Source organism: Sus scrofa, chromosome 6 (assembly GCF_054392235.1).
Source record: "Sus scrofa isolate SSC_HxYL_T2T_F1_AM1 chromosome 6, Sscrofa_HxYL_maternal_Yorkshire_Landrace_v2.0, whole genome shotgun sequence".
NCBI lineage: Eukaryota > Metazoa > Chordata > Mammalia > Artiodactyla > Suidae > Sus > Sus scrofa.
Window position 1 is genome coordinate 132,536,882 of NC_139388.1, and position 16,050 is coordinate 132,552,931.

Sequence of the window (16,050 nt, forward strand, 5' to 3'; positions counted from 1 at the left end):
TGACGACCTCGCATCTCGCTGCTCCAACATGTTGTGGCCAGAGAGTTGAAATGCACCCTTCTCTGTTAGCTTTGTGTATTTACAAAAAGTGTATTCCCCACTCAGCAGTCTCCGCACTGGGCGGCATGTGTGCTTCCCAAAAACCGAGTTCCCCCCCCCCCTCATCTTGCCCTCTGCCACCTTACGATGAGCCCCTCGCCTAAGAAAGAACCGCGGGGACGTGGCCCGCCCACCCCACGCTCACATCATCAGATCCCGCTCCTCCTGGTCACCGGCTCTACTACACTACCCCATGTGCCATCTGACCCCGCCCACAGGCGTCCCGTTGGGCCCGCCCCACCCACACGGCCCCGCCTACTGCTCCACCTTCTCCGCGCCCAGCGGCCCACCATCCACGCTTAGTCCCGGCCCTCCCCGCACGTGGCTCCGCCCCGCCGCTCCATGTCCAGCCTACCTGCTCTCCAGACCCCGCCTCGTCTTCTCGTCCCGCCTACAGTCCCGCCTGTGTCTCCCCGCACGCACGTTGCTTCGCCCTACAACGCCCCAAGCCATCTCGTGTGGTTCCGCTTGTTCGTATTCCCACAGCGTCCCAGGTCCGCTTGTGCCTCCCCGGCCCATGTCACCCCTGCCCCCTCCCCCCTCCCCCCTCCATGTCGCCCCTCCTCACGTCACTCACGCGACTGTCGCCGCGCACACGTCGCTCCGTCAACGTCGCCCCCGCTACACGTCTGTCCGCTGCACGTTGTCCCGCCCACGTTCCAGGGTCGGCAGTCGGGCTGAGGACATGTGGGCGACGCTCAGGGGGCTGGGGGTCCCACACGCTAGGCTCCTGGGCGGCGCCCAAGGCCTGCACACCTCGCCAGTGTCCTATGGCAAGAACCTGCTTAAGAAATTTGCTTCGAAAACCAAGTAATGCTCCCTGAGTGGGCGGGACGGTGGCCCCGGGATGGGGGTGGGGGTGCCCTGCAATGGGCGGGGGTACGGCACGGGGTCTACTGCTTGGGCGTTAGCTTGAGTCCCAGCCGGATCCGTAAGCTCAGCCTTTGCTTGATAGGTTAATGGCTGTTGAAAGATCATCAGTTATTCCAGCCCTAACGTTTGCAGTTTTTCCCACTCAGCTTTCTGTTTTCTACGCAGTTGTTTTGATAAAGTGGTGAGTCTCCTAAAGGCTAGCAGTAAACCATGAACTTATGAAGCAACGTGATATACACTTTTACAGTCCTCCCAGGCTCCGAGCTTCCACATTCAAGATTCACCCAACCTTGGGTTGAAAAAATTACAGCAAGTGCTGAAAAGCAAAATCTAAATTTGCCTGCACTGGCAACTATTTACATAGCGTTTACATTGTATTAGGTATCATAAGTAACCTAGAGAGATTTAATCTGCAGGGGAGGGTGTGCGGAGGTTATGTGCATATTCTGCTTGTTGAGCATCCTCGAATTTTGGTATCGGTTTTATCTGTGGAGTATGTTGTTTCTTGTTGCTAGAAACATTTTTTTAGGAGAGTGGTTTTATTAAAGACAGAAAGAAAAAAATAGATAAAAATTTTCCTTCCATGTTAATGCTTTCTAGGTGGAGTTAATTTGAGGAATGAAGAAGGCTTGTCAGGAGAGTTCCCACAGTGGCTCAGCAGTAACGAACCCTACTAGTATATATGAGGATCCCTGGCCCCGCTCAGTGGGTTAAGGATCTGGTGTTGCTGTGAGTTGTGGTGTAGGTTCACAGAGGCTGCTCAGATCCTGTGCTGCTGTGGCTCTGGTGTAGACCGGCACCTACAGCTCCTGTTTGACCGCTAGCCTGGAAACGTCCTTATGCCGTGGGGGCGGCCCTAAAAAGACAAAAAAAAAAAAAAAAAAAAAAAAAAAAAAAAAGCTTGTCAGGGTAGGTGTTTTATGATGAGAGTTAAGTATAAAATATGTTGATTTCTATGTTTTAATTGTATTGTAGATATATATTATAGATGTATTTATTTTTGTTCCAAGAAAGATTGGCAAAAACAGTATGATGTTCTCATGTAAATAGCTATGTTAACATCTTATGTAGTGTGGTTTATTTGTTACCATTGATGAACCATTATTGATACCGTCTTACTAACTAAAGTTCATGCTTTGCTCACACTTGCTTAATTTTTCCCTAGTGTACTTTTTCTTTGCCGGTATCCCATCCAGGGACTACATCACATTTAGTCATCTAAAAAGACTAAGGCCCCTCTTGACTGGCAGTTTCTCAAACTGTCCCTGTTTTTTTTGTTTGTTTGTTTTTTGGGTTTTTTTTTTTTTTTTTTTGGTTTGTTTTTTGCTTTTTATTTTTTTTGCTTCTTAGGGCCACACTTGCAGCAAATGGAAGTTCCTAGGCTAGGGGTCAAATCAGAGCTACAGCTGCTGGCTTGCATGCAGCACAGCAACGCAAGATCTGAGCTGTGTTTGGGACCTCATGGCAATGCTGGATCCTTAACCCACTGAGCGAGACCAGGGATCGAACCTGTGTCCTCTTGGATACTATTGGGTTACTTACTGCTGAGGCACAATAGGAACTTCCAAACTGTTCCTGTTTTTGATGACCAGTTTGAGGAGTACTGGTTAGATATTTTGTAGGATGCCCCTTTGTTGGGATTTGCGTTATCTTTTTCTCATGATTTTACTGGAATTACTGATTTTAGGGAGTAAGACCACAGATGAAAAGTGCCGTTTTCATCATAACATGTCAACACATACATACTGTCGACATGGTTTATCACTGTTGACAATAGTCTTGATCACTGACTGAGGTCATTTGTGTGTGTCAGGCTTATCTACTGTAATGTCAGCCTCCCACCATTCCATACTGGCTTGGACGGAAAGTCACATGTGCAGTCCCCGCTAGAGGAGTAGGAGTCATGCTCATGAATTAGCAGCAGTTCTGCACAGGAGATGTGGCTCTTCTCCCTTTACTAGTTAACTCATCAGTATGAACTTAGGGGTTATATATAACCCAGTACTACTTAATTTTGCTCCAATTGTTTTGGCTTTGACCCTTGGGAGCTCTTTCAGATACCTTATATATTCCTTTGGGATTTTGAAAGTAAATAATTTCTTTATCACTTTCTTACTTTCTGGCACTATAGGATGCTTCAGCCCTAGAACCAACCATTTCCCCTAGGAGCTCTGATTCCTTTTATTGAAGAGTGACGTCAGAACCGTGTGACCTAGAGTTCCTGTCGTGGCTCAGCGGTTAAGGAACCTGACTGGCATCCATGAGGACGTAGGTTCTATCCCCGGCCTCGCTCAGTGGGTTAAAGATCTGGCATTGCCATGAACTGTGGTGTAAGTCACAGACGTGGCTTGGATCCCACATTGCTGTGGCCCCGGTGTAGGCTGACTGCTACAGGTCCGATTGGGTCCCTAGCCTGGGACCCTCCATATGCCATGGGTGCAGCCCTAAAAAGAGAGAAAAAAAAGAAAAGAAAAGAAAGAAACCTTGACCTGAGAGCTTAGTATGTTCATTGCTACTGACATATCTCTCTTTTAGGCCTTTTCAGCTGACAGAGTGAAAAAAATATGTGCTTATGTTAACCCGTGTATATATGTGCTTATCTATAAATGTTTCTGCATGTCATTATCACCTGTAGCTGTAATAAGAGAAACAAGTTCATACTGATCTCCACTTCTAATCCATTGGCACACAGATCATTTTTGCTTCTTTCCTTTGCTTGTCTGCAACAATGAGGAGCCTGGTTGGTCTCCCATCTGCTTTCTATTTATTAGTGTTCAATCTTTTTTTTTTTTTTTTTTTTTTTTTTTTGGCTTCCTTAGGCTGCACGCTCGGCATATGGAAGCTCACAGGCCAGGGGTCAAATCGGAGCTTCAGCTTCTGGCCTGCACCACAGCCATAACAACATAGGATCCAAGCTGCGTCTGTGACCTATACCGCAGCTCACAGAAACGTACTAAGCGAGGCCAGGGATCTAACCCACATCCTCATGGATACTAGTCAGTTTCTTTTCTGCTGCGCCACAATGAGAACTCCTGTCCAATCCCAGTGTTGATGTGCAGCAGTGTCCATTGATAGCCATACCTCAGGAAACAGCTTTATGGAATAGAGGACAGTACTCATATGCAGTTGGTTAAGTGTATTTTTAAGATCCTCTTTCTCTACCTTTGGGACTAGAGGTAGACTTTAGGTAAAAATTATGAGCTTGAATTAAAACTGTCTTCTGTGTCTTCCCCACAATTGATGCTGTTGTCAATTTGATAATCTAAGTCTTTTCTCTCTCTCTCTCATTTTTTTTTATAGTCAGACCTGCAGCGTGTGGAAGTTCCCAGGTCTGTATTGGCTTCTGAACCCACTGAGCCACACAGGAACTCCCAGTATTTAAATCTTTTAGACTCTCAGCAACTTAATTTCTACATCCAGGTTTAGCCTCTTAGAAACAGTCTTAGTATCGTAACCTGAAGTTAGCTTTTGTAACTTTTTTTTTCCTTTCTTTTTTTTTTTTTTTTTTCCTTTTTCCTTTTTGGCTCACCCCACAGCATATGGAAGTTCCTAGGCCTGGGATTGAACCTGTGCCACCACAGAGACAACATTGGATCCTTAACTTGCTGCACCACACTAGAAACTCCTGTAACTGTCTCTTATTTAATTTGCCATCAATACCCAGCATAATTCTTTCTTTCACCCCTAGGAAGAAGTTTTGGTATGAAGGTCCTTCCTTAGGCTCTCACTTGGTAAGTATAGAGTAGCAGTGATGAGCTGCTCTAGAACCTTGATGGGCGTGAGGCTGCAAAAGTTAAAGCAGGAGTTCCCGTCGTGGCACAGTGGTTAATGAATCCGACTAGGAACCATGAGGTTGCAGGTTCGGTCCCTGCCCTTGCTCAGTGGGTTAACAATCCGGCGTTGCCGTGAGCTGTGGTGTAGGTCGCAGGCGCGGCTCGGATCCCGCATTGCTGTGGCTCTGGTGTAGGCTGGCGGCTACAGCTCCGATTAGACCCCTAGCCCGGGAACCTCCATATGCCACAGGAGCGGCCCAAATAAATAGCAAAAAGACAAAAAAAAAAAAAAAAAAAAAAAAAAGTTAAAGCACTCCAGCCTGGCAGTCCTTCCGTTTTAGCCTTGGAAGGGACAGGGTCTGTAGGAGAGAGACTAGACTCACTGGTAACACGAAATTTTGTCCTTAAAAAAAAAAAATTACATTAACGTTTCCCACAGTGTTGTATCTGTTAGCAGACTCTTAGTACGGTAATGTCCATTCAGTTATCAAACTCTTAGTATGATAATGGCCGTTCAGTTTCGTGTGTGTATTAACACATCTATGTGGAGATATACATATCTTTTTTTTTTCTTTTTTTCCTCTGATTTTTAGGGCCATACCTGCAGCGTATGGAGGTTCCTAGCTAGGGGTCTAATCAGAGCTGTAGCCGCTGGCCTACACCACAGCCACAGCAACGCAGGATCCGAACCGCATCTGACCTACACCACAGCTCATGGCAATGCTGGATCCTTAACCCACTGAGCAAGGCCAGGGATCAGACATGCAACCTCATGGATCCTAGTCGAATTCGTTAACTACTGCACCATGAGGGGAACTCCTAATAAAGTATATTGTTATTAGATATATTGCTATAGCACACTTAATAGATTACTGTACAGTGTAAACATAGCTTTTATATGCACTGAGAAACAAAACATTTTTGTGAGTTACTTTATTTCAGTGGTTGCTTTATTGAAGTGGTCTGTAACCTGCAGTATTTCTGAAATATGCTTGTACTGTAAAAATATGTAATGAATGGTTTTTTGGGGGGGCCCACACCCATGGCATGTGGAAGTTCCCAGGCTATAGCAGCAAACTGAGCCGCTGCAGTGACAACACAGGATCCTTAACCTGCTGTTGCACCATAAGAGAACTCCTAATGAATTGTTTTTATTAGAGAAAAAAATACACTGTATACACTAAAAATAACTACTTTTTAAGAGGAAGATCTTTATGGTATGTGGATTATACGTGTATATATTTTGTTTTTTTAGGGCTGCACCTGTGGCATATGGAGGTTCCCAGGCCAGGGGTCTAATCGAAGCTACAGCTGCTTGCCTGCACCATAGCCACTGCAGTGCGAGATTTGAGCCACATCTGTGACCTAGACCGAAGTTCACGGCAATGCTGGATCCCTAACCCACTGAGTGAAGCCAGGGATTGAACCTGCATCCTCATGGATACTAGTCATATTCTTTTTTTTTTTTTTTTTTTCCCTTTCCAGGGCTGCATCCACAGCATATGGATCTTCCCAGGCTAGGGGTCGAATTGGAGCTAGAGCCACTGGCCTTCGCCACAGCCATAGCAATGCCAGATCTGAGCCACATCTGCGACCTACACCACAGCTCATGGCAACGCCAGATCCTTAACCCACTGAGGAAGGCCAGGGATTGAACCTCTGTCCTCATGGATACTAGTCAGATTCATTTCTGCTGAGCTACAGCTGGAACCCCATGTGGATTATGTTTTAAGAAACATCTCTTGGAGATAAATATATACTTGGAAGTACTTTTAATGTTGGAGGTATTCTAGGTAAAATGTAGAAGGAGCCAGGTCTGTAAGATAAACTGTCTACGTGAAAGTTGAGACAACTGAGTGAGTACATGTTTCTGTATAATTATAACATTGGCCTCTGTGTCTGCCTTTCTTCCTCATGGAGACTTACAAGCCGTCACAGTTGGAATTCCTAACGAAGAGTACATCCAAAACGACCAGGAAGGAAGATCACGTGCGCCTGAGGGCCCTTAACGGACTCCTTCACAAAGCGCTGACCGACATGCTGTGTACCCCTGAAGTGAGCCAGGAGATCTGCGACCTGAATGTGGAGCTCTCTAAGGTAGGCCTCAGCCTCTGGAGGTTAAAAAGGCAGAAGGGCTGTGGAGGTGGGGAGCCAGGTGCAGAAGCACATAGCTCGCTGTGCACAGGTGGGGTCTTTGCCCAGACAGCACAGATGGTGCTCGGAACCCAGTAAATGATGAAATGGGGTGTCCAAAGGTCTGGGGGCCAGATGAGTTGTGTGTTTGTCTGCCTTTGCCTTGGGGTCAAGACAGGGGGTGGGGTGTTCCCTGGTGGTCTGATGGTTAGGATTCGGTGCTTTCACCACTGTGACCCAGTTTCGATCCCTGGGCCAAAAAAAAAAAAAAAAAAAAAAAAAAAAAGGCAAGACAAAGGAGGTGGCTTGCTGTCTGTACCCTGAAAGGAATGGGTTCAGCCAAAAGAGGCATGACAGTTAAGGTATTTCTGGAGTGGGGCTGGGGTCTAATTGGGGAAGGTGAAATTTTCACCTTCCCCCAGTGGCCAGCTTGGGGCAGCAGGTGGACTGGGGCAGTAGCTGTGGTGGCAGGTGCCTAAAGCCAGGATTGCCAGTGAGTAAGGGCTCCTCTGCTGGCATGGCTATGTCCATGGGGAGCCCTGGAATCTGAGTGATTTGAGGTGGGGTTCAGGTCTCTCTGACTACAGACTTTTCTGCCTGCCGAGTGTTCTGGAGGGCGACACTCTCTGAGGCTCAGAACGCACACACGGAGGCCGTCCTGCAGAGGAGTGCTGCGCACATGAGGTGAGACCTTCGCTTGACCTTGCCTTCCCAACTGGTTTCCTTCAGTAGTTCTGCTTTTAAGGAAAATTAGGTCAGTGGTTCTCAGTGTATGGTCTGTGTCTCCAGGGGCCTCTCAGATCTGGGGGCAGGGGTATGGGAAGGGGAGGGGAGGGTGGTTTCTGAGGCGTGAGGTATTGTTTTCCTTTCTCACTGTGTTGGCATTTGCACCCAAGCCATGGTGGGTTAACGCTGCTGCTCTAGACATTCTAGTGGTTATTGCAACTTTAGCCACGGGCTCACAGTCACAAACCACCAGCTTTGCTGAAGAATATCCTCTATGAATAAGTGATAAATATTAATTGTATTAAATTTTAACCCTTGGACACATCTGTTTAGTGTCTGGTAGGAAGTATGCATGTGGCTCTGATGGACTCAGGGACACTGCAGTTGCTGGTTCTAAGAATGAGTGAACCACTCTGTGTATGCAGACGTAGTAACTGACCATAATGAGCACAGTGTACCTGTCACTTCAGGAAAACAACTGACCGTTTTTGTTGTCAATGATAAAATTCGAGCTTTTGATGAAAATTAGAATTTTAGAAAACTTGTTTCCACCACCTTGAGTTTGACATCTTTGCAAAAGGCGCTTTTGGTGAGATTGGAGGTAATATATAGTAAAAATGTGTCATCATTCTGAAAATCTTATAACATGGTGAACCAGTATTTTTGCAATGACTGATGCATGAGGTTACAGAATCTCCCCCAGGAAAAGATCAAGTCAAAGGGCAGGTGCACCAGTGGATTTTACTGTAAAGAGAATGGCCTGTTCAGTGATCTGGTTTCATATTTCACATTGCAGTTAACCTTTAATAAACTACAATTTGTTGAGTTTTTGTGCAGCATCAAAGAAGATCTAGACTTTTCTGAAGGGCTGTTCATATACTCTTCCCTCTTCAGTTGCAGATCGGTGTGAGGCCAGATTTTCTTCTTAAATTTTAAACAAGATGACAGAATAGACTGCATGCAGATACAGAGATGAGAATTTGGTTACCTTGCGTTTTGCTAGGTGTTAAAGAAATTTGCAACTGTAAGCAATGCCACTCTTCTGAATAATTTCTTTCATTTATTTATTTTTGGCTGTCCCTAGGGCATATGGAAGTTCCCCAGCCAGAGACTAAAGCTGATCTAAGCTGCAACTTCGACCTATGCCACAGCTGTGACATCGGGTCCTTGACCCACTGTGCCAGGCCAGGGATTGAACTGGTGCCTCCACAGAGACAGACCTGATCATTCATTAACCCACTGCGCCACAGTGAGAACTTCTCCCACCTTTTTTGATCACCATGGTTTAATGTAAAAGTTTTTCCACAACTATGCGTGGAGTTCTGTCATTGAGTAGATGTGCTCTGTGCCTCAGCAGTGTTTTCACTGGATGCTTGTTGCACCTGGATTTGCAGGTATTGCAGGACTGGACAACATGAAGATCATTCTTGTGTCTGATGTCTGGGTGGTGGAGGGCTGTCCGTTACGCTGAGTGAGGAATGGAGCATTGGCAAGTTGTTGGTGCCCAAACCACGAAGCTCAAGGCCACAGTGATGCCCAGGGAGGGTGTCCAAGGCCACATCAGACTACATATAAGGATCTCAGAAGTTTCATTTAGAGAATTAAAAATTAGTTGCACTGATGCTTTTGTAATGTGGCAGCTAGCTAAGATGATTTTTCATTTTTAAATAATGTAATAAGCAGAATTCATGTTGCACCTCTTTGAGAGATGACATTCCTGTTTCTAGCACTGTCACCCTCCACTAAATGTCATCTGTGACTGCATACATTCTTATTATATCTCCAGGCATCTTTTGATGTCCCAGCAGACTCTGAGGAGCATGCCGCCAATAGTGTTTGTTCAGGACAAAAAACATGCAGCTGCAGTGGAGGTAAGGCTTTCACTAATTACCTTTTTATATTTATCTACTTGATTGTTTTTTATTCTAATGGCCGTACTGCGGCATATGGAATTTCCTGGGCCAGGGCTTGAATCCTAGCCCCAGCTGCAACTTACACCAACAGAAGCTGCAGCACTGCTCCAGGCCAGGAATTGAACCCTCACCTCTGCAGCAATCTGAGCTGCTACTGTCGTATTCTTAACTCACTGCACAATACTCGGCACTCCTAATTACCTTTTAACGATGTATAATTTTATATGTTAAGATCTTAAATTTAGGAGTTCCCGTCGTGACTCAGTGGTTGACGAATCCGACTAGGAACCATGAGGTTGCAGGTTCGATCCCTGGCCTTGCTCAGTGGGTTAGGGATCTGGCGTTGCCATGAGCTGTGGTGTAGGTTGCAGATATGGCTCAGATCCCACATTGCTGTGGCTCTGGCGAAGGCTGGCAGCTACAGCTCTGATTAGACCCCTAGCCTGGCAACCTCCATATGCCATGGGTGCGGCCCTAGAAAATCCAAAAAAAAAAAAGGACAAAGATCTTAAATTTAGCTTTTAAATATTCAAAAAATACAGTTTTACATAATTCAGTTTTTAAAAGGTAGTACTTGGAAGGATACAAATAAAAAGTAAGACTCCTGCACTCCTGTTCTTAGCCTGATTCCCCAGAGGTGAGCACTTTGTATGGCTCTAATTTTTTAATGCTTATCAGCGTATTCTAATAAACCAGACCTCTCTCATGTGTAAACTCTAAGGAGTTGGAGCGGCCCTCCTGTGCTTCCCTCCTCTCACATCCCTAGATGGTCGCTTGCTTTCTTTCTTTATTTTTTGGCTTTTTAGGGCCATACCCACAGCATGTGGAGGTTCCCAGGCTAGGGGTTGAATTGGAGATACAGCTGCTGGCCTACACCACAGCCACAGCAACACCAGATCCGAACTGCGTCTGCGACCTACATCTCAGCTCATGGCAACGCTGAATCTTTACTGCATTGAGAGAGGCCAGGGATTGAACCCGCAACCTCATGGTTCCTAGTCGGATTCGTTTCTGCTGCACCACAGTGGGAACTCCTGCACTATTGTTTCTTGACTGCTCCTCCCTGGTCTCTGCATCCCCTCTCTTCCCTGATTAGCAACCATTTGGACATGCCCTTTGGAACTCAGGCAAGGTCATGGAGGCCGAAGCTTGTTCCCCAAAAACAAGAAATGGAGCACACAGAAAGAAAGGTTTATGCCCAGGAGCCCACAGGGTCCTGCTTGGCTTCAAACTCACAGCTGTGAGGACCTCCTTGATGTGTGGGTTCCTTTCCAGATGAACCCTGTCTGTGCCTCTCTCTGTGGAGGAAGAACTCACAACTGCGAGGGCCTCCTGGCTGTGGCTTCCTTTCCAGGAGAAGCAGCTGGAGGGAGGACATGCACAAGTGCTTAAACGTTTCTGGGAGGTCCTTTCTTTGGAGATTGTGGTGTTGGTGTTTGCACTAGAAGTGACCTCAGGCCCATCCAGGTCTGTCCCTCCACATGTGCCCAGGAGAAATGCTAAACGGTCAGACAGATGCCACATGGTGATGGTGTTCCTGCCTGTGCTCAAGCTCAACTCTTCCCTGGAGGCGGAGGGAAGGCCAGGCTTTGGCTGTCCTCTGTTCTACAGTTAGAAGTAAAGGCTGGACCAGAGGGGGTTTCTCTTTGGGGCAGGTGATCATTTGAAAGTGTGATCATTACTTGCTTCTCCTGGCATAAGTCAAGGCATTGTTTTTCAAACACTACATTTTTAATAGGTTTAAAGTCAGCCCTTGATAAAGCAGCTTCAATAGATAAAAAAATTTGAAACTGGGAGTTGTTAATGAAACTTTGCACTTTCTGTCAGTTTATTTCTGTCTCTCTTTTTTTAAATTTTAATTTATTTTAATTTTTGTTTGTTTTTTGTCCTTTTTAGGGCCACACCTGCAGCATATGGAGGTTCCCAGGCTAGGGGTCAAATAGGACCTGTAGCTGCCGGGCTGTACCAGAACCACAGCAACACCAGATCGAAGCTGCGTCTGCCACCTACAACCACAGCTCACGGCAACACCGGATCCTTAACCCACTGAGTGAGGCCACGGATCAAACCTGCAACCTCATGGTTCCTAGTCAGATTCATTTCCACTGTGCCACAACGAGAACTCCTTTTTTTTTTTAATTTTTTTTTTTTTTTTGTCTCTCTTTAAGAATAATTTTATTTTTTTAATTTTTTGGCTATACCTGCAACATACAGAAGTTCCCAGGCCAGGGATCAAACCTGTGCCACAGCAGTGACAGGGCCAGATCCTTAATGACTAGGCCACCAGGGAACTTCTATTACTGTCTTATATTGGTTTCACTATATTGAAAAATCACAGGTAATTGCAGATGGTAACACTTGTTAACAGGTTCAGCAGTTTATTTTGCATTCTTAGGATACTCTTCAGGTCACTGGTCTGGACATTGGAAAGAGGACTAGTGATCCACTCGGTCCAAACTGAACCCTGAGTAATTCAGCAACATTGATGAAACACACACAGGTGCTTGGCACCACTGGTCATGAGAAAACAAGAATGAAAACCAGATTGCAGTTGATCCATATGCCCTGCAGGCTGGTGGAGTGTGGCTCACAGTACCCATCAGAGGTGGGCACCAGCTGCGCTGGGAGCACTGGCACAGGTCTCGTGGGTGCAGCCAGCAGCAGGGTGGGTGAACATGCTCTGGCACAGCCCCCTGACCCCTCATTCACACCCCATGTGGACCAAAGAAAAGGCCGTGTTCTCCTCAGTCTGTTTATGAAAAGTTCAGAGACAAGCCTGGCTAATCTTGGTGGTAGAAGTAAAAATATGGCTCTCTTGGGGAGGGGAGTGAGCAGGAGGGGCCTGAAGGAAGCTTCTGGGGTTCATCTTGTAAATGGCGAGGGGAGTGCACAGATGTGTTCAACTGATGAAATGTTATTGGGCTACATGCTTAAGGCTTTGTTTACTTTTTTTCTGTATCATACTTCAATCAAAAAAATTTTTAAATGGTGATTTTTATTAGAACTGTAAGAGAAAAAAATTTTTAATATGAATATTTAAGGAAAATATGTAAAATCTGACACCAGTATTGGGATCCACTTCCACTTGTCTCCCAGCTGACCATCAGACTTATGAGGGAAGGCAGCAGGCAGGTGGTGCCTACCAGAGCAGGGGCCTGCACCATCTGATCTCAGGGCTTTTTTCCATGCAAGAGGTTCTAAAGGTACATGGATTTGGCTCACGAAGTTAGCCTGGTGGCCTGTGTTAATGTCCTACAATTTGAGGTTGGGAGTTCCTGTCATGGCTCAGCAGTTAATGAACCCAACTAGCATCCATGAGGACATCCTTGGCCTTGCTTAGTGAGTTAAGCATCCGGCGTTGCCATGAGCTGTGGTATAGGTCGCAGATGCAGCTTGGATCCTGTGTTGCTGTGGCATAGGCTGGCAGCTACAGCTCCGATTAGACCCCTAGCCTGGGAACGTCCATAGACCACAGGTGCAACCCTAAAAAGACCCAAAAAAAAAAAAAAAAATTTAAAAAAGAGGTTGGATTTGTATTTAGTTCTTTTTTTATCAGTCGCCACACCTGCAGCATATAGAATCTCAGCCAGGGATTGAATCCAAGACGTGGCTGCCACTTATACTGCAGCTGTGGCAACACTGGATCTGGATCCTTTAACCCACTCTGCCAGGCCAGGGATCAAACCCACACCTCTGCACCAACCCAAGCAGCAGTAGTTGGCTCTTAATCCACTGACCCACAGCAGGAACTCCTGGATTTGGTTAAGATAAGCTTAATTCACATAAGATGTGCATTGTTTTGTTTTGTTTTGTTTTTGTCATCTTTTTAAGGTCACCTCCGTGGCATATGGAAGTTACCAGGCTAGGGGTGCATTAGAGCTGTAGCTGCCAGCCTGTACCACAGCCACAGCCACAAGGGATCCAAACCATGTCTGACCTACACCACAGTTCACAGCAATGCCAGGTCCTTAACCCACGGATCAAGGCCAGGGGTTGAACCCGAGTCTTCATGGGTACAAGTCAGGTTCATTAACCACTGAACCATGTCAGGAACTCCAGTGTGCGCATTTCGGCAAGTCACCACCCCACACCACCTATCTGATTTCATTTCCTTGAGATTAGTTTTGTCTAAAGAGATTACTGTGATTTCACATAAATACAATCAGGATGTTGTCTGGCCTTGCTAAGCAGTGCTTTTGAGGTTCTTCCCCATTGCTTCCCATGTAAGTAGTTCCTTTTTTATTAGTAAGTAACATCCATTGTATGATGTACTAATCTACTTACCTTTTGATGGACGTTTGTCTTTTTTCTCAGTTTTTGTTTTTTTTATTTTTGTTATTATTGTTTGTCTTTTTAGGGCTTCACCCATGGCACATGAAGGTTTCTAGGCTGAGGGTCAAATTGGAGCTGTAGCCCCGGCCTACACCACAGCCATAACAACATGGGATCCAAGCCACGTCTGCTATACCTGCACCACGGCTCACAGCAACACCAGATCCTTAACCCACTGAGCAAGGCCAGGGATCCAACCTGTGTCCTCGTGGATGCCAGTCGGATTCGTTTCTGCTGAGCCATGATGGGAACTCTAGTCTTTCTTTCTCGGTTTTTGGCTATAATGGCTGAAGCTGCTATGAACATTTGTGTACAGGTTTTTTTGTGGATGCAGTGTTTTTGTTTTAGGTCAGTTCCTCAGAGTAGCAAGTGTATGATATTTTAACTTTCAGAAAACTGCCAGACTATTAACTCTGTGGTATCAGAGTTACCATGGCTCTGCAGTCTCACTCCAACCTGATGTTGCCATTCTGGTGGTTTAAGCTTGCATTTTCTTGATGACTAATTATACTGAGCATCTCTTTTTTTCATGTGCCTAGTGGTCATTCCTCCTTTTGTTGATTGGTTCAAATCTTTGGCCTATTTTTTATAAGGTTTGCTTATTACTTAGTTGTACAAGTTCATATCTATCTGGTATAAGTCACTTGATAGGAATGTGCATTGTGAATATTTTCTCCCAGTTTTAACTCTGGAGGAGTCCAGTTGTCTTTGTTTTATAGCTTCATCAGTCCCATTCCTGGTATTTTCTGTGGACTGATTTGTCTCCAGTTCTGATGCTTTTCGCCTTTGTAGTCTATCAGTGTGTCCTTGGCTGGTGACCATCCCTTATTCTCTGAGAATGACAGGGCCTGGTATTAGACCAGGCTCTCCTGGGCTTCCACTGAAGCCATCACTGCCACAAAGCTGGGTCACTGTACGGCCCCCATAGGGTGGCCCAGCCCCGGTAGGGCAGCCTGCCGGCATCAGAGTGTGTGAAGGTGCAGCAGCCTTTTGTGAGCCCTGCTGAGGAGCAGTGCTCATCTCCTGCTCAGGCCCCTCAGCCCTGGAGCTAGACTCATGCCTGGCTTTGTGACTCTCATATTCTGTGCTGGGAATGTTTTTCCCTCCAAATTCTATGGCAGAACTGAGGCATTTTTTCTAACTCTATTAGAAACCAGTAAGTGTTAGTGATTCAGCTAATATTTAACTGGTTTCTTTGTAAACTGGACTAACATTTACAAGTTTTAACTTGTTTTTAAAAAGCTTCAGTTCATTATCAAAGGACATGTGATTAAGACAGTGGCTGTTGAAACCGGCGCTAGAAGGAACAGTGGAAGGTAGTGGGGGGTGGGGCCTACGTGGGGGTGGGGGTGGCACTCATGCTCAGCTGACACTGAATCAGCCTCTGTTCCTTTTCAGGTTGATCAGTTATTGGCAATTGCTGATTTTGGACCCGTAGATGAAAAAGACAACTTTACACAAAATGATTTCAGGTGATACGTGTGGGCGTGTGTGTGTGTGTGTGTGTGTGTGTGTGTGTGTGTATTTTTTTAGGGTTGCAACTGTGGCATATGGAAGTTCCAGGCTAGGGGTCGATCGGAGCTGTAGCCTCCAGCCTATACCACGGCCATGCCAGATCCGAGCTGTGTCTGCCACCTACACCACAGCTCATGGCAACACTGGATCCTTAACCCACTGAGCGAGGCCAGGGATCAAACCCATGTCCTCATGGATACCGATTGGGTTTGTTACCATCGAGCCACCACAGGAACTCAGAATTTTTTTTTTCTGTCTGTGTGGGCACATTTTTGATTTGGGCAGACCCCCAGGTGTAGAGTTACTGCGCCCCCAGACAGGGTTTTGCTCTGGGGCCCAGCCCCCCAGGAGGCTATCTGGAGGGCTTCAGTGGTCCACCTGGAGGTGAGTGCTGGTTCATTTGGTGCCCTGGTGTTGGGGGCCTGCTTCAGGACCAGCCCTTTCTTGGCACTTGGCGGACACCTGTGGGTAGGTAGTAGTGCTTTGGAACCTGCATTTTGCTGGGAAGCAGCCGACATCAGGGTAGGCCTCTGAGAAAGTGACATGACGCTTAAGGGTGTGGGGGGGCCCCGTCCAAGGTGGGGGAACAGCTGCGCTGGGTTCTCAGCCTATGTCCTTTAGACCAGCTGCACCCATATCACATGAGCATGCTCAGGGCCTCGGAGGGCCCACAGGAGCCTTCCTGT

The 16,050-nt window shown here is 46.3% G+C and overlaps 1 protein-coding gene across 5 annotated transcripts in view; it reads left to right on the forward strand.

The window, feature by feature from the left end:
• The first annotated feature begins 753 nt into the window (after positions 1-753).
• RBFA (ribosome binding factor A) overlaps positions 754-16,050 on the forward strand; it is a 41,622-nt gene continuing 26,325 nt past the window's right edge. The window contains exons 1-7 of one of the 5 annotated variants that reach the window (XR_014807887.1): positions 754-909; positions 3,104-3,240; positions 4,661-4,703; positions 6,666-6,842; positions 7,450-7,562; positions 9,391-9,475; positions 13,875-15,321. Coding sequence is in view for 3 of the 5 variants with exons in the window: in XM_001924525.5 (XP_001924560.3) it covers positions 785-909; positions 4,661-4,703; positions 6,666-6,842; positions 7,450-7,562; positions 9,391-9,475; positions 15,248-15,321 (617 nt within the window). In the remaining 2 variants the exon portion in view is untranslated. The remainder of the gene's footprint in view (positions 910-3,103; positions 3,241-4,660; positions 4,704-6,665; positions 6,843-7,449; positions 7,563-9,390; positions 9,476-13,874; positions 15,322-16,050) is intronic. The other 4 variants (XM_084964553.1, XR_014807886.1, XM_001924525.5 and 1 more) reach the window with 4 other exon arrangements.